Below are 18854 nucleotides of genomic sequence, written 5' to 3' on the forward strand. Positions count from 1 at the left end.
TGGGAGAGGGAGAAGCAGGCTTCCCGCAGAGCAGGGAGCCCGATGTGGGGCTCGATCCCAGGACCCTGGGACCAGGACCTGAGCCGAAGGCAGACGCTTAACGACTGAGCCACCCAGGCACCCCAGGAGGACACTGTTTCTAAAACAACTTGACTCGGTACCCTTGAAAAACATGGGGGACAGATGCAAAATTCAATATCATGGGGTGTATTTTGTGTGTTTTTTTCTGAAAATGTTTAAGAGGTAACTTTGCACCTGCAGGTGTCTGCCATATAATTGTAGCCCAAGACATTCTTGGAGGGACTGTTAACATAGCTCAGAAGGCAAAGTGTCACCCGATCCCCTGAGCTTCAGTCCTTGGACATTCGAGCCACCCCAGAGCACCAGGAATGGTGCCCCTTAGTGATTTAATAATGCTGCTTCACATCCCAGCTCTGCCACCACACTCGTCTAGCCTCCTTTTCCAAACACCGGCCGACTCCATACTAACACCCTGTGAAATCAGAGAGGATGAGAACCGGACCCGGGGCCTTCTGTGAGGATGCAGAGTCAAGTGGAAAGGAATGCCCCAGGCTGATGTTAGAATGTATTTATTGCTACACGTATATACAATTATACAAACAGCCCAGACAGGAAAGGGAATGTGGTGTGGAGCTCTCTGGATTCCACAGATGTGCACAAGTAAACAGCTGTACGCCACAAAGTTTGCTCTCAGTTCAAAGCCAAAAGTAAGTCACATACGTTTTTTGAAAAAGGTGGAAAATTCTTGGAAATTCTCTCCCTGTATCCCTCCTTACAAGCTAGTCATGCAGAAAAAGGTGGGTTCTCAGAAGCTAATGCCTTCAGGCATCTCTTTAGGGGGTGGTGCCTTGAAGACAGGGTACAAGGGCTGCCGGCTTGGGGCGGCAGGGAGCAGGGCCGAAAGCCCCAAGTCCTGGCCCACCTTTCTAAGGTCTGTCCCTGGGAACGGCAGTCAAGAGGGGTTTGGGGAGAGACAGAACAGCAAGAAAGGGAAAACCAACAGTAAGCTGAGACTCAGTGAAGAGAACCACCAGCAAGAGCCCTAGTGGGAGGAATGCTTGTCCATCTGGTTCCCGCTGGGATTCCGGATTCGGAACATCAGGCAGGTCTCGGTATGTCCTTATCCTACAGCTCGCCGTGTGTCAGACGCCAGGGACCTGCGTGAAGACAGACAGCCAACAGGAAGTCAGGCAAGAAAGAAGACTACACTTAAATAGGATCATACTAGGGCTGAAAAAGGCACGGCCCCAGACATCCCCCCCCGTGTCGTGGGTAACACTTAGCCATGGTGGAGGGTGCTGCTGGATTGTGCAGCGGGGACAGAGAGCTCAGGATACGCAGGCAAGTACAGGCCGCACCAAAACACAGGGGGTTCCGCGGAGCCTACGCTCGGACCGTGGCCCCGCTACCACCCTGATCTCAGAGGGGACCTAACAGGGGATCTTGCAATGCTCAGACCCAGAATTGTGAGGCGGATCCGAGACCCTGGTAGAGACACACCCCTTTCATGTCACGGTTCCATAAACCGTTGTGACGGGAATCACAAGAGAGCCAGCCGAGCAGCCCGTGGGGCAGGCGCGCCCAAGCGTGAGCAACCCGTATCTACCGCAGCTCTGCCTTCCCCACCTCGGGCACTTCCCACTCAGGGTCCAGCGGGAGGGTCTTCAGATCGGGTCTAACACAGCCTCCGAGGCTCAAATCGCCTAGCACCTCAGGGAAAGGACAAGGCCTGAAGGATGAGAGCAAGAAGTCTGGGAGTCTGAACACACCAGACGACCAGAGGCCTTTGGGGCTGATGGGCAGTGTGGATCCCTGCAACCCGAGGCTGTAGGATCTCTATCCCTGAAGAAACCAGTCAGCTCTGACTTGTCCGTGGCTATAGATGAGCCTTTAATGCCTCATCACCGTAATCCCATAGGCTGACTTCTGCTGGAGGAGCCCTAAGGATGGGGGGAGAAGGGCCGGAACCACTTGGAAGTCCCTGTCCTTCCTCCTGGGTCAACAGCATCGTAATCAGCCAGAGAGGGGCCCAGCAAGTTCTTCAAAGGCTGCCAACTTTGGGACATTTCAAGCTGAAGGATGTGGCGACTGCCAACTCCTTTGATCCTTGAATAAATTCATCTCTGGATAATTCAAAAATCTCTGTCATTTGATCTTGACTTTTCTGGTGAGTCATGCAGAAACTTTCTTTTCCTACTTCTGATGACAAGAGCAGAGAGTTAAGCTCACTCAAAGGATTCACTCTAAAAAAGCAAAAACATTACAGGTGGCAACCCATGAGGAAAACATTGCAAAACATCAAGTAAATTTTAAGTTGGGTTTTTTTTTTTTTTTTACCCATCAGCAAACAAAACGGAAAGAGTTACATAAATTCCTGCAATGGAAGAAATGGTTTAAAGGCAAGTAGCTGGGAAGGCTGCTATTTGTGGCTATGTATGGAATGTTAAGAACATGTCTGAAGGAGGGATTTTAGCTCAGATCCCGGGAGTAAGACAAACTGGACTCTCCCATTTTATAGCGTCTACACCACTTTCAAAATGATGACGGATGGGCCTCACGCCCTTCACGTGGCCTTTGACACAGTGGCAATGTTTCGGTGATGTCACGGAATGTCAGGGATGCTTGCAGGACCTTAAACTCATTTCAAAGCAATCCAAAATTCAAGGCCAAAGAAGCAAATCATTTCTAAACATTCCCACCCGGAACAGAACATCCATGATAACTTTTTATGTCACATTAAAAAAAAAAATCTAAAAGATAATATTGTTATTACAGACATTTATTCCACATCTTAAAGTATTACCTCAAATATATTCTCATACAGCTAGAGGTAGGTTTATAGAACTTGGGGAGGATGAATCGGCAATTTGGGGGAACTCAAATGTATCATTCAAGATCTACAAAGTAGACGTCATTGCTGTGGTTTTACTTAGAAATGGGATGGGTCAGAACCATCTCTGCCAAAGAAATTAAAGAATTTCAAAACGACCTGCTTCAAGGTAATCATGTTGATCCATGATTTTAAAGTATTTCCAAACTGAGATCAATGCAGAACACTAATATATATATATATATATATATATATATATATTCATTTTTAAGTATATCTGAATTCATCTTTATTTATTTTTCATTCATTTTTAAGTATATCTGAATTTCTTTAGATAAGAAAAAGCCTCCCAGCAGCACACGGTGTTCTATGTGGGAACTTGCGCCGTGATACTCATTCCACATCACAACAGAACAGTCTAGAGTAGCATGTCCCATCAGTTCACATAGTTTACAGATAAAATCTCATTCTATCGACGTCAAAATCATCACATGGGAGGAAGATGTTCTTGACTGGCAGAAAACCCAAGAGAGTTAAACAACTGAGAAAGAACCTGAGGGGGTGGAACTCGAAGCCATAATGGTGGGGGCTGTTCTGGGGGAGCTCCCTTGGGAATTCACGCCACTAGATTAAAGGCTCTGGGCTGTGGATGCACAAATTTGGATTTTATGGGGTCCTGCCAACATCCTGGCAGGTGTCATGGAAAGGTAGGCTGGCCCCGGCCGCCGGCTGTACTTACCCAGCGAGGGAGGGAGCCTTCTTCCTAACCGTTACATTTGCTTTATACCGCTTTGGCAAGAACGCATCTGGAACAATGCATACAGTTTGGGTCCCCACCTTTCAAAAGAGACATCAAGGGGTTAGGAAGCACTCAGCAAAAGAACACAGAAGGAAGTCAAATAGTGCAGAATGACAGGAGCACCCTTGTCATCCTGGATCCGGGAGGGCCTGCTGGGCAGCAAAGGGCCAAAGCGATCTTCCTAAGTTTTAACTTTTTTTTTTTTTCCAATCCAGTCTTGAATCTCTGCTATTACAATGTGGAAATAAGAATAACTTCAAATGTCCCTTTTAAATGGATGCTAGAATTCTAATAGTTGTTACAATTCCACACAAATGAATTGGTTTCACAAGAATGATGATGGATCTCAAAGTCATACACACCCAAGTTTTGTAAGTATTAGAATAACGCTGATCAGATTTTATATTTTATTTAAGGTTCCCTCGTGATTAATCTAGGCACTCCTAAAATGTCCTTTGGGCACCAACCACTTACAGGCCCAAAATTCGTGGTGGTGCCTCCTTTGAAATCAATTGTTGATGTCTTTTTTTTTTTTTTTTTTTTAAGATTTATTTATTTGAGAGAGAGCGAGAGAGCAGGGGGGAGGAGGAGAGGGAGAGAAAGTCCCAAGCAGACTCCACGCTAAGCACAGAGCCCTGGCAGGGCTCAATCTCTGACACCCTGAGATCATGACCTGACCCAGAACCAAGAATCAGTCACTTAACTGAATGAGCCACCCACAGGACCCATTGTTTTGATTAAGCAAATTCTCGGCAGGCTACACCTGCCTGCCAAAAGACTGGGATGGGTTAAGACCAAGAACAGTAAAAACCACCTCCCCCACAGCCACGTGGCCCTGCGGTGATTAAAGAGGCCAGTGTCAGCCCTACAGTCCCCGGTCTGTCTTCGTCAGCTGATTTACCTGCCATTCTCAGGGATAGCCCTCAGAGACATCAAAAACGAGGTCGCAGTGAACTCTACAAAGAAACCACTAAACCAGCCAAGCTTATCCATGCATGAGTTCTCTGACCTAGGAGAGTGCTGCGTACGGTACTTTCTACACTGTGGTTCAAGCAGTTGGAAATGCAGGTGATGGCGATCTCTGTCTTACTGATCAGTTATGTGCCCGAAGGGCATCTGTGGGGGACTGTTTCCCATGGAGATCAATAGTAGTGCAGTGTCCAGGCAGTTTAACCCATGATGCAAAACTGAGGCTTTGCACTAAAATACAGTAGAAACCCCAAATTTGTCAAAGCTAGCAATAAAGGAACACAGTATTAAGTTTTTTAAAACTTTTAAGTTTTTCTATAATACTTGAACTTGATGCTAAACTGGGCAGAATTAGGTGATTAAGTAGTACTTGAAATTTGAGAACATTTTTATTTATTTATTTAATTTATTTTATTTTAAAGATTTTATTTATTTATTTGAGAGAGAGAGAACACCTGAGAGGGGATAGGGTCAGAGGACGAAGCAGACTCCCCGCCGAGCAGGGAGCCCGATGTGGGACTTGATCCCGGGACTCCAGGATCATGACCTGAGCCGAAGGCAGTCGCTTAACCAACTGAGCCACCCAGGCGCCCGAGAACATTTTTAAAGGGAACTTTAAGTATTTTCAAGGACTTTGAGGTTTAGCAGAGCTGGAACTTCATGTATCAGATTTCATTAAAAAATATGTGCTGTGGGCGCCTGGGTGGCTCAGTTGGTTAAGCGACTGCCTTCGGCTCAGGTCATGATCCCGGAGTCCCAGGATCGAGTCCCGCATCGGGCTCCCTGCTCAGCGGGGAGTCTGCTTCTCCCTCTGACCCTCCTCCCTCTCATGCTCTCTGTCTCTCATTCTCTCTCGCAAATAAAATCTTAAAAAAAAAAAAAATATGTGCTGTATTTTTTTTCTTTAGTCACCAGCATTACTTTTACCATGATTAACCATAATTGAGGTAGATTTACACTCATAAAAGAAGCAAGAAAACTAAGGAAGGAAAAAAGAATGATTTGCATGAGTATATCGAGGAAGTACGGAAGAGCAAGTGAAAAGGAGGATGGGAAATATAAGGGACAAGGGAGAAAACAGAATTAAATGATGGGTGTCACTGTTAACAGAAGAAACTAAAAAACTATATCCATATAGTTCCCTAAAAGAAACAGGAAGATATCAAGTCAGAAATTTCAAAGTGTGCCACCAGGTGGCACCATGAGATTAAAATAACTTGGTAGAAGACCCCAGCCCTTGAAGGGGAATGAGGGGGTCGATACCTATGAAGGGACAGGATTATTAAAAAAAGAAACTCTAGCAAAATAGGCATATGTATATAAAAGGAAGTTTCATTAACCTGATAAAGGGCATGAACCAAAAACCGAGAGCAAACATGTCCACGCAAATGTTAGAAGCAATCCTCTTAAATCAGAGACGAGTTGCCACTTAAGTCCAACATTGATTGAACATGTCAGTCAAGTTAGCTCGGTAAGACAAGGCAAAGAAATAAATGTTATAGGGATTGAGAAGACAGATTGAGAACTGACATTATTCGGCAGGTGACTATTTATGTAGAAAGCCCAAAAGACTTCACAAATTATTAGAAACAACAAGAACTAAGCAAGGTTCCTGAATATAGGGTCAGCAAACAAAAATCAATTTCATTTCTATATACCAGCCACAAATAGTTTTAAAATGTAACTCTTAGACGATGGTAAAAATGAAGATACTTAATAAGAAATCCAACAAAAGATATGTAGGATCTTAGGGCAAAAATGTACACTTTGCTGAACAGCATAAAGGAAGACATCAATAAATGGGAGAATTAGAACATGTTCCTGACTAAGGATATTTAATATTGTACAGATGTAACTTCTTCCCAAATTAATCTAATTAATATTAATTATTAATACATTTCCAAACAAAAGGTTTTTTTCCTCATATAATTTATTTCTTTTTTGTTGTTGTTGTTAAGATTTATTTATTTTAGGGCACCTGGGTGGCTCAGTTGGTTAAGTGACTGCCTTCAGCTCAGGTCATGATCCCAGGATCCTGGGATCCTGGGATCGAGCTCCCTGCTCGGCCGGAAGCCTGCTTCTCCCTCTCCCACTCCCCCTGCTGTGTTCCCTCTCACACGGTCTCAGTCAATTAAATAAATTTTAAAAAAAATCTTTTAAAAAAAAGATTTACTTTAGAGAGAGAGAGTGAGCAGTGGAGAGTGGCAGAAGGAGAGGGAGAGAGAGAGTCTTAAGCAGACTCTATGCTCAGCACAGAGCCCCACGTGGAGCTCCATCTCACAACCCTGAGATCAGGACCTGAGCAGAAACCAAGAGTTGGATGCTTAACCAACTGCATCACCTAGGCACCCCCAATTTAAATGATTTCTAAAATTTATGTAGTACAAGGGGTGTCTGGCTGGCTCGGTAGAGCATGCGATTCTTGACCTCAGGGTTGTGAGTTCGAGCCCCACATGGCATGTAGAGACTACTTAAAATACAATAAAATTTATGGAGTAGAACGAAGGCCCAAAAGGAGTCAGGAGTTTATTATTAAAACAAGGTGGAGAAAAAAGAAAGCTCTACTAGATATGAAGACTTGTTATAAAGCTAAGGCTATAATTAAGACAGAATGGTATGACCCCTGGAACAGAACAGAGACTGCACATGTAGATCCTTGACATAGGTAAGAAGTGGTGATGCCTCGGGGTGCCTGGGTGGCTCAGTTGGTTAAGCAACTGCCTTCGGCTCAGGTCATGATCCTGGAGTCCCGGGATTGAGTCCCGCATCGGGCTCCCTGCTCAGCAGGGAGTCTGCTTCTCCTTCTGACCCTCCCCTCTCTCATGCTCTCTCTCTATATCTCATTCTCTCTCTCAAATAAATAAAATCTTAAAAAAAAAAAAGAAGTGGTGATGCCTCAGTGGAAGAGGGATGGACTGTCAAATCAAGTATTAGGACAACTGGTCATCTAGCTAGAAGAAAAATGAATCATACTTCATACCATACCCAAAGTTACTTCTAGCTGGACTACAGACCCAAGTGTAACAATAACAAAACATTTAGAAGAAAATAGAAAAACTGCAGAATACCTTCATGACCTCAAGGAAAGGAACAGTTTCTTAAACAAGATACACACCAAAAGACTGCCAGAAAATCATAAGAAAAAAGATTTATAAATTAAGCTACAATAAAATTTAAATTTTTATCCATCAAAAAACCATAAAAATGTGAAAAGATGAGGTACAACTTGGAAGGAGATAACTGTAAAACATTTTAAGTGTCAAAAGATTAATAACCTTCTGCGAAGCAATTAGACCAAGATAAAGAAGGTAATAGGAAACAAGCCAAAAAAAAATAGTCATTTCAAGGAAGAGGAGACATGAAAGGCCCATAAATATGAGAAAAAACTCTCAATTATATTAGTAATCAAGAACATGCAAATTAAAAGCACAGTATGATACCATTTTAAACCTATCAAACTAGCAGAAGTTTAAAAATTCTAGTACTATCACATACGTAGTAAAGATGTGAATGTACCTTTACTTTAGAAAGTAACTTGATGGCTACATAGTCAAGTTGAAAATGGACGTAGCCTGTAAGTGAATAATTCCCCACCTAGGTCTCAGCCACAGAGATACTATTGCTCACATTCACTAGATACATGTACAAAACTGTGTCTATATTGTTTGTAAAAAATACTAGAAACAAGACAAATGTCCACCATCGGGGGAATGGATAAATTGTAGGACACTCAAAAGGTAAACAGACTCGCAGCAGTGAGAATGAATCACTGCTGTAATCAGCAAAATGGATGTGTGTCCGTGTGATAAACTACATGAAGTTCATATTCATGCAAAACTAGGTATCACATAAACCAGACATCATATTGCTTGTGGCTACAATGTAAAACTCACAGGCAAGGTTGACGTGATAGAGGAGGGCTACCGAATGTCAAAGTCACTGGCAATGTACTGTTTTTAAAGCCGATACATGAGGGGCACCCGGGTGGCTCACTCGGTTAAGCATTTGACTCTTGATTTCGGCTCAGGTCATGATCTCAGGGTGGTGAGATCGAGCCCTGCATCAGGCTCTCACTCTCCCTCCGCCCCTCCCCCCACAAAAAGAAACCCTGGTACATGAGTATTTTATATATACACAGACCCTTTACAACAGGGGTTTGAACTGTGCAGGGCTACTTACAGGCGGATTTTTTTTATACAGTCCAGTACTGTAAACGTATTTTCCTTCCTTATGATTTTCTTCTCTCTAGCTGATTTTACTGTAAGGACACAGTATGTAATCTACATAACATATAAGATATGTGTTAAATGACTTTATTGGTAAGGCTTCCACTCAACAGCAGGCTCTTAGTAGTTAAATTTGGGGGTGTCAGAAGTTGCACATGGATTTTCAGCTGAGCAAGGGGCGGGCACCCTGAGCCCCCATGTTGTACAGGGGTCATCTGTATAATATTATAACATGTATATTCCTTTATATTTCTCCTAGGCACATTTCTTTCCCTAACACTGTGGTAAAACATTCTCTAGTTTTTAAGTGTTTAAAATAATCAGAAATCAATGGAGGAAAAATACTACGATAGGAAATTATAGATTTGGTACCAATTATCTTTGTTAAACCATTAGAATTTTGAAGGTCTCCAAGAAACCATCTAGGTAGAAGAGTCAATAGTTACTCTAAGGACACTGAGTAAAAGCAACCACGTTATTCCCAGTGTTGGGCACTCTCGCGGCTGAGTCGGTGCTTCTCACGAGTGGTCCCAGCACAGTAGCATCAGCCTCACCTGCTAAAAATGCAAGTTCCTGGACCCCACCTGGACTCACTGAATCACAAACTTGGGGAGGGGGTCCTGCAATCAGCATTTTAAACAAACTCTCCAGGTGATTCTGATGCATGCTAGTGAGAACCACTGCTGAAAAACAAAACAAAACAATAAAACAAAGAACAAAAAACTTTTCATTCCAGCAAAATAAGACCCCTCTATGATCAAATAAAATTCTTGACAGCCAGGAAAACCACACCATTGGCCTTTGGAAAACATGACTGATTTTCAAATCCTTTAATTTCAGGGGTCATCAAACCATGGCTCATGGACCAAATCCAGCCCCCCACCTGTTTTTTGTAGAGACCATGATTTGTAACATACATTTTTTTAATTGAGAATATTTCATTAATACATAAAAATTAAATGAAATTCAAATTACAGGGCGCCTGGGTGGCTCAGTTGGTTAAGCGACTGCCTTCGGCTCAGGTCATGATCCCGGAGTCCCGGGATCGAGTCCCACATCGGGCTCCCTGCTCGGCAGGGAGTCTGCTTCTCCCTCTAACCCTACCCCCTCTTGTGCTCTCTCTCTCACTCTCTCTCTCTCTCTCTCTCAAATAAATAAATAAATAAAATCTTTAAAAAAAAAAATTACAGTGTCCATACATAAAGTTCTTTTTTAAAAAGATATTTATTTGAGAGAGAGAGGGAGAGAGAGGGCATATGAGTAGGGGAAGGAGTAGATGGGGAGGGAGAGAGACAAGCAGACCCCACACGGAGCACAGAGCCCCAGGGGAGCTCAATCTCAGGACCCTGAAGTCATGCCTGCAGCGAAACCAAGAGTTTTAAGCTCAACGGACTAAGCCACCCAGGCACCCATGCATAAAGTTTTATTCGAAGGCAGCCTTGCTCATTCATTTACATATGCCTATATTTGGCTCCTTTTATACTACATTAGCAGAGTTGTGTCATTGTGATAAAAATATTTGGCTGGGTGGCTCAGTTGGTTAAGCGTCTGCCTTCAACTCAGGTCATGATCTCAGGGTCCTGGGATGGAGCCCCGCATCACCGCTTCTCCCCTGCTTGTGCTCTTTCTCTCTGATAAACAAAATCTTAAAAAAAAAAAAAAAGAAAAGAAAAAGAAAAAGAAAAAGGAAACTATTTGGCCTACAAAGTCAAGAATATTTATTATCTGGACCTGTACAGAGAGTTTGCCAACTTCTGCTTTTATTCGATAATTAGAATCTACCAATCTGAAAGCAAAATCCAGGTGATCATAGTGATTTCTTTTAAAAATACAATTTTCACTTTAATTCTGCAGGCAAAAATCTAAGAGCTCAAAGAATCATAAGGAAGGTACAATCAGATCCATTTTTATCTATAAAGTACATCAAATAACCCACATAGAGCATCTGGAAAATGTTATTAATGATGCTTTCTCTCTTCAAACATCCTAACAAGTGACAAAGAAGTGACTGGTGAATTTTAATGAAACACTGTCATGCCAAATTCTGAAAGCTAATTTAGTAATCCCCTCCTGCAGACCTTCGCTCAGGTGGTTAACTTCACCTGTAAGCCTGTCTTGAATGCAGTACACGGACTGCATTTCTTGGGCTTTCCTCTCTTCCCCAGATGGCAACTCTCCCGACAAGAGCCTTCTTCCCTCTGATCCTTTTAGCTCTTATCACTCAGGACCTACTCATTGAGCTCCTGAAAATTTTATTCAATGCCTGCTGTGTGGCTGAAGCAGCCTATTTCTATCCATATTCATCTTCACTTCTCGGATTCACTTTCCTCTGGATGTCTGAGATCCTTTGAGCACAGATCCTTCTTTTGATTTCCAAGGCTTTAACACTCAACAAAAAGAAAAGGATGCTTTCTCACCCCCACAAGAGTAAATCATGTGTTTCAACTTTAAGTGATATTCACCTTATCTTGAAAATGAGAGCACTAAACTCTTGGCAGGTTGGTGGTAATAGCCCACACAAAACAACTGAAGAAGTCAGTCTGGTCTTCAACTTTGTGGGGTTTGACATCAGGTCACTGCTACTCTGTATTCAACTTCATATTTAAAGCATTCTTCTTTGGGCTTTAAATTAATGGCTACATCCTCTTTGAGCCACGCAGACAAGAATATCCACCAAGGGGCACTATCACATAAACATATCTCACTTGGGGAAGTGGTGTTTTGTAGTTAGAAGGATGTGGGCTTCCGAAGAAAACCAAATGAAATGTGGTTGCCTTTAGGCAGCTGACTCGCCTGTAAAATGGAATCACACACCTACCTTCAAGGACAGCTGGGACACTTAGGACATCTTTGTGTGCATCAGGGAAGGCATCCTTTCCTCCAGGCAGATGCGACCCTGTGTGGCCCCAGGGTATGTGCTTGCTGAGTTGTGTGCGCACCGAATTGACACTTGTCCCTGCGCTTCTGCCTGAAGACTTCTGCGAGCTGTGATCTGGCTCCTTTCCAACTTCATCTTACACAACACTCTCCTCTGGGCTCACTCAGCTCTGGATATACACTGCCCTCCTTTCTGTTCCTTCAACAAGTCAAGCCCTTTCTTGCCTCTTGTCTTTGCATATGCTGTTCCCTCTACCCGGAATGCTTTAAAACAAAGATTGCAAATTGGTGTCCAGTGGGCCACTTTTGGCAAGCAAATACATTATTTGGTTTACAAAACATTTTCTAGGGGCACCTGGGTACCTCAGTCGGTTAAGCGTCTGCCTTCGGCTCAGGTCATGATCCCAGGGTCCTGGGATCGAGTCCCACATCGGGCTCCCTGCTCAGGGAGGTGTCTGCTTCTCCCTCTGCCCCAACTGGTGCTCGCTCTCTCTCTCAAATAAATAAGATCTTTAAAAAAATTTTTTTTCTCAAATTTTTGAAATAGCTGACATGTAAAATTTAGGAGATTTCACATAAAAATTATATTTCAACCTAATGTCTCAAGCATTATTCTTTGAATGTTCTTTTTTTAAAAAGCTGCTTTCTGGCTTGTTTTGGAAAACCAGCAGGTACAGCAGCAGTGGGCCTACTGCATCTGAGACGCTGCTGGGCTCCATAGAGCACGAGATTTCTGGTGATGCACCAGCCCAAGGCCCAGGGCGCTCCTTTGATCCCTCCCACGTTTGCATTTACCATCCTGATGTAAATAAAAGGAAGGAAGAAGCTGGCCTTCTCTTCTTTCAGGGGGTAACTTACATGCCACCTCCTAAAGAGGCTTTTTCTAACCTTCCTATCCCTAGTTATCCTAATATTCTCCCCAACTCAGTCACTTGTTTCATAGTATTGATACAAATTTGCTGTTTTTATAGGTCAAAGATGTTGGAGAGTGGCAATTTCACATAATTCAACCTAGTTCGCACTAGGTTGAATTACTCTGCTTGTGTTTCATGTATTTCTATAGAAAGTCAGTCCATGAGGGTAAGGATCTAGTCTTACTCTTACATTCTCAAAGACCAATATGTACATGATGCCTGCCAGGTACCAGGTACCAAAATATCTGGATGAATAAATGCAAGGACTCATCCCACCAAAAGTTCCTTAGCAGCTCCAGAACATACACAAAACCCATTTTCACCTATCCTGCATCTCTAGAATTAGCCCAAGTTAGAAGTGGACTTTCCTAACCCACACCCCAGGGCCGTCCTGCCACTACTCAGCACTGCCCCCTACTGGGCTCTAGAGCAGGCTTTAGTCCCAGACTTCAGCCCCTGCCCACAGCTGATGCCCCTAGTTCTAGCATTAGAAAGGATTCCGAAGGCGTGACTTTTCCTGGAACCCCTATGCAAACAGCATTGAGACCGCCACTGGACATCCACTGAGATGTCCCCTCAGCCTTAAACGGAAACCTGGGGGGAGGGGGAGTTGGTACTCGTTCCTGAGGGAACTGCTGACAATCACTGTCACCTCTATAGGCCTGCAGATGTCCGCAAGAGGCCAGCTGCTGCCTAGATCTTCGTATGTGTTCTCTAGTCTGCTTGGCTCGTTGTCACACTCTTAACTCTTCGGTTTCCTTCTCCAGACTATGAATCTTTGAAATTATCGATGAATCCTCAAGATTCTTCAAGTACTTAACAAATGTTTAATGACTAAAATTATTTGAGTAGGTTCAATCATTCAAGTGCCACACGGAGCATCCCCAGAAGCTGTAAACATGGACACAGATGTTCATTTGCTAGACATCACCTCTGGGACTTGAGCGGGGTGTGGGGGAGGGGCACACCGGTGTCAGCTTCAGACATCTGGAGGTGACAGGACACTGCCAGGAAGAGCATTTTCCTGCTGTATGCATAGGTTTGTGGGAATGCATTCCAGAAGACACTGTGCAGTTCAGTGGGAAAAAAAAAAGGGACAGTGCTCCTTTCAATTATTTTCCTGTTGCGAAAACCAGTGTAGACTTTAAATCCTGTGACGCTGGCGGTGACGCATGCCGCCCACATCCCTGCCATGGAGTGACTGTGCAGCTGTTGTACTCTTCTATACTAAACCCAGTCTCTCTCCTTACACTGCACCCTTGGGAAATTTCATGGGACATTCTACCAGCATTCCAAACTTAAGCTGTCCAAAAAGAAACGTCAGGGGCACACGCACAACTGCTTCCTCTCATGGTTTTCTAGGCTTCATGGCTCCACCTTCTGAAGCTCAGACTTCATACTTCTATAAACGGACAATTCCACCACAATCGCTCTTTTTATGCCTTCGTGTATTTGTATATGTAGTTCCTTCTATCTGGACAGTCTTCCAATCTTTGTCCCCGATTAGGAACAACCCGATTCTTGAAAGACTTGGCTTAGGGAGCATCTCTTCCCTGGAAGCCTCCAGCAAAATTAGGTGCCTTCCTTCAGAGCTCCCACACTTCCTCCTGTTCACTTAGCACATACGGCAGAGCACCGACCACGTGCCCGTCATTGCTCTAGGCACGGAGCACCTACCGCTGTGCCGAATTCCCGCCTTCGCGGAGCATACATTCCAGCAGCAGAAGGCTGACGATAAATGATGCAGACAGTCCATGACTTACTGAGTGAAACACATTCAGTAGAAACCACACTTCAAAATTTGAATTCTGTAGGCTAGCAGAATTCCCCTCCTCCCCCGTGACGCTAGGCAGCCCCACGATCATACTGACGACTGTCCTGTACCCAACTATGCTGTCCTTACCTTCAGTGTAGTATTCAGCCAATTACATGAGGTAGGCAACATTCTATTATAGAGTAGCTTTGTGTTAGACAACTTTGCCCAACTGCAGGCTAATGTAAGTGTTCTGAGCCTGTCTGAGGTCAGCTAGGCTAAGCCAAGATGTTTGCCAGCTTAGGTGTATGAAATGCATTCTTCACTTAGGGTATTTTCAACTTACAATAGGTTTATCAGATGTAACCCATCCTAAGTCGAGGAAGATCTGCATATAAACAAATATGTTAGATGATAAGTGCTACAGAGAAAGATAATGGAAAGGAATGTCTAGGGAATACGGGGAAAAGTCAATTTTAAATAAAGTGGTAAGGGAAGGCCACGTGAGGGGACATTTAAGCAAAATCCTGGAGATCACAAAGAAATAAATTATAAAAAATATCTGGGGGAAAAAGGCATACCAAGCTGAGGTAATAAGAGCCCTGGCTAGTTTAAAGATTAAGCAGGGAGCCAGCTGACTTCACTTTAGTGAAAGAAGGGGAAATCAGTGAGGTCCAAGAGCAACAAGGTACCAGATCCTGGGCTCTGGACACCACTGAGAAGATTATGGCTTTTAGTCTGAGATGGAAAGCCCCGAGGATTTTGAGCAGAAGTGGTAGGGTCTGACTTCCCTTTTTAAGGCTGCTGTCTTAACAGACTAGAATAGAAAGAGAAGAATCAAGAAAACCCATCAGAAGGCTCTAGCAACAATGCACGCAATCCTGGAGAATGGAAGAGGGTGACAGTTGTGGAGGATGCATTAAGTGGTCATATTCTGGGCTATATTATGTACTCTAAATGTCGGGCCAACAGGTTTTGGTTGGGTTGGGTGTGGGTATGAGAGAAAGAGAAGAGTAATGTATACGGTCAAGGTTTGGGCCTGATTCACTGAAAGAATGGACTTGCCCTCCACTGACTGAGAAGAGGATGGAGGCAGGAACAAGCAGGGGCAGCAGAAAGAGCAATGGAAAATGGTGATCCCTACAGACTTCCGGGCCCTTCTGAGAAATCAGCCTAGAATTTAGTGTGAATCTCATGGAAAAAGGGGGAGAGGGAGGCCACAAACCACGAAGACCAATGTTTCTTCTAACATAAAATATTACTAGCACTCCTGAAAGAAATCTAGGCTCTATACCCCCACACCCAATTATCTGTGGCCCAAGAAAATCATTTAAGAACTAGGTCAAAGTTTATAGGCACAAGAGCAATATCTGAAAAGAAAGTTCTGAAATCAAAGGACATTTTCCTAACTTCAGAAAGACCACGTTAGCACACTAAGAGAAGACTACACATACATTGTAGCTTAGAAGATGTTCAAAAAACACTAAGCTGATCTACCTCCTTAAAACTAAAAAAAACCTCGCGGCATCACATTTCTTTGTAATACTTTTGTTATTACTCTTTGGTGTCCTGCTAAAGTACCTTATATCACTAAGTGTTTTACAATGACCTGAGCTTGTCGTTTGCTGTTTTAACAAAAGTAGACAAATACAAACTTGAACCACTGAGGATGTGGTGGCAATCAAAGGAAATTAGGAACCAAAAAGCCACCAATGTACATTCAGAAAACCCTACGCTGTTGATTTTTTAAGTAACATTTTCTGACTACAGAATTTGAAGAAGTCAGAAAAGTTTTAATTATTGGCAGATCTTTCTCACTTGGGCCCCCAAAAGTGAAATGTTAAGACCATTACAGCTGGGTCGCCTACCTGTTAAGTAAACCTGATATACAGAAATCCAATTAATGGAGAGGAGAAGTTCTATTTTCCTATTAAAGGTACTTCCATAAGCACATATTACTATTCAAATTTGTTCAATGTAAAAAGGACACCCACAACACTTAAGTAAAAAATAATTTCCTGCAATTTTGGAATACCTAAAATACAAAAAAGATCTTATGTCAACTTACCTCATCCCCTAGGCTGTAGCACAACTCCTTGGAATCAAACACAAGCAGTGTTTGTGCATGAATACAAGACAGTATTGTTTATAACGGCAAAGGGTTGGTAAAAACGAAAATGTTCACCCGCAGCTATGGAGCTTCTGAACAATGAAATGCTGCGGTATTTCTGCACTGACAGGTGATGATTTCCAAAATACAGTGCGCAGTGAGAAGTGCACAACCATGTGTGCAGAAGGCTCGGACGTACATGAGCCACAGTAAGTACGTAAGACGCGCGTGCTTCTACACATCCAGGTCGCCTCGGGCAGGAGGTGCAGGTGGAAACCGCGACCTCTGGGAGGAGCTGGAGGAGTAGAGGACCCAGAAAGAAGTCTTACTGTTTGTTTAGTGCTATCCTACTCTATTTACTGACTTGTGCCATGTTTCACCTATCACTTGTATTTTTTAAATTCTAATGATTTAACTCTTTAAAATAAGTCTGTAGTCACAGTAGCTAAGCAGCATCTATAGTATAAAGTACCCTTAGAATTTGGCAACTTCAACATGGTAACACTGGAAGTCAATGAAAAAAACACTTTTCCTAAAAATATTTGTAATTTAATACCACTTTTCTAGTTTTTTAAATTTTGCTTAAGCATGGTGAAAGTTTTTTTTTTTAATAGAAAAGGAGGGAACTGACAATAACTTGACCATTTTAGTGCTTAAGAAGTCTCCAAAGAAAAGTAACCAAAAAATCCTGAAATACCTGTTTTCTGATGGCTTTGCTATGATACAAGCTATTGTCATTATAAATTTACAAAACTCAACACAATTAACCAGAGTTTCAGAAGAAAATTCTACCCGGGGCGCCTGGGTGGCTCAGATGGTTAAGCGTCTGCCTTCGACTCAGGTCATGATCTCAGGGTCCTGGGATCGAGTCCTGAGTTGGGCTCCCTGCTCCTTGGCTCCAGAGCCTGCTTCTCCCTCTGCCTCTCTCTCTGTCTCTCATGAATAAATAAATAAAATCTTTTTTAAAAAAAAAGAAGAAGAAAATTCCACCCATACTGCTTGAGGTAATATGTATCCTAATATTTACTTAAAAAAAAAAAAAAAAGTTTTGTAGTAAAAAATGCTAACTTGATAGCAAGTTAAATACAGTAGTTATTAACAGGGCTATGAAAACTTTCATTAATATTAAATTATGTGTCAATACTGGCCACTCTAATATAAACCATTATTAATAAGGTTGCTTATATTCAATAAACTGTCATTATAAGAAAATCGGACACACTTACATTGGATATTAAGGAATATGCAACTCCTCAGTGGCAGAGAACCAAGCTAACAAATCTAAGTATTAGCTACCCTGCCTCGTGATGAATGTATAACCTTCCCTGCTCCCCACGCTGCTGTAATTTTACAAATGGAGAAAACACTTCCCAGCCAGATCACTCAAGTCAATATCATGCTTCTTGTTTGCTAATTAGCACCTACTAAGCAACCTCTAACTCAACTCCCAACTAACTTCTGCACATTTTATTGCACCTTTTCTTCTGCTATTTACTACTTGACTTTCTACATCTCAGTTTGGGCCCATGTCTCAACTCCATGACTCCACTTCAATTTACACAACAGAGTCAAAGGCTCTCCGCCATCCCCCAAACAGTGCTTTACAGAAACAGTAACCACTCCGCAAATCCCTGGCAGAGTGAATGGCAGTATGAATGCGTAAGTATATTGTAATAGTTTTACCACTTTATGGAAAAAAAACATACTGCCTTGTCTCCCACTCGGCATTCCTTTCGTAACACCATTAAACTGAAAACCTTTTAAATTTCTCATGTCTAAGGCCTAAAGCACAATGGCTCAAAAATAAAAGACAGTAGAGAACATTTTTCTTACCTGAAGACACCAGACCAGTAATCTAGAAGATATAGTCGCTTCCAGTCTTCCTAATGCTTGAGAACACCCCAAAAATGTTAATGCCAATAATCCCCCCTAAAGATGCAAAACTGCTTTTCCAATGAATACATTTTCTACACATTTTGATGCAGAGCCTTTAATATATAGTCTGTGTCTATATGTCTATGTCTCCCAAATTATAAACATCCTTAAAGCATCAGTTTATACTGGACTGGAATGTGGCCCAGCACATTAAACTAGATTATAAAGTATACAGATGATAAGGTTCTGGGTTCTCATTCCACGGTTTACTATAAACACTGTTTGATACCACATTTGCAAATACTATTTAAAAAGTAAACACAGCACTGAATTATGATTTCCTTTTGCATACACTGAAAGATTTAATGTCTTCTGATAGAAAGTACTTTTAAACACACAAATTGAAAAGTTGTAATATTCTACATTTAACCTACAATGGTAAGGTATTATATCTTAAAGTGGGTGGAGGAGGAAAACCAT

The 18854-nt window shown here is 42.6% G+C and overlaps 1 protein-coding gene across 1 annotated transcript in view; it reads right to left on the bottom strand.

The window, feature by feature from the left end:
- Window positions 1–574: 574 nt before the first annotated feature.
- Window positions 575–18854, bottom strand: part of RDX (radixin) — a 90559-nt gene continuing 72279 nt past the window's right edge. The window contains exons 16-17 of the mRNA XM_035008887.1: window positions 3591–3688; window positions 575–2220 (exon numbers count right to left, since the gene is read on the bottom strand). Of these exons, the coding sequence (XP_034864778.1) occupies window positions 3622–3688 (67 nt within the window). The 3' untranslated portion in view covers window positions 575–2220; window positions 3591–3621. The remainder of the gene's footprint in view (window positions 2221–3590; window positions 3689–18854) is intronic.

Source organism: Mirounga leonina, unplaced genomic scaffold, assembly GCF_011800145.1.
Source record: "Mirounga leonina isolate KUSES-001 unplaced genomic scaffold, KU_Mleo_1.0 Mir_153, whole genome shotgun sequence".
NCBI classification, from domain to species: domain Eukaryota; kingdom Metazoa; phylum Chordata; class Mammalia; order Carnivora; family Phocidae; genus Mirounga; species Mirounga leonina.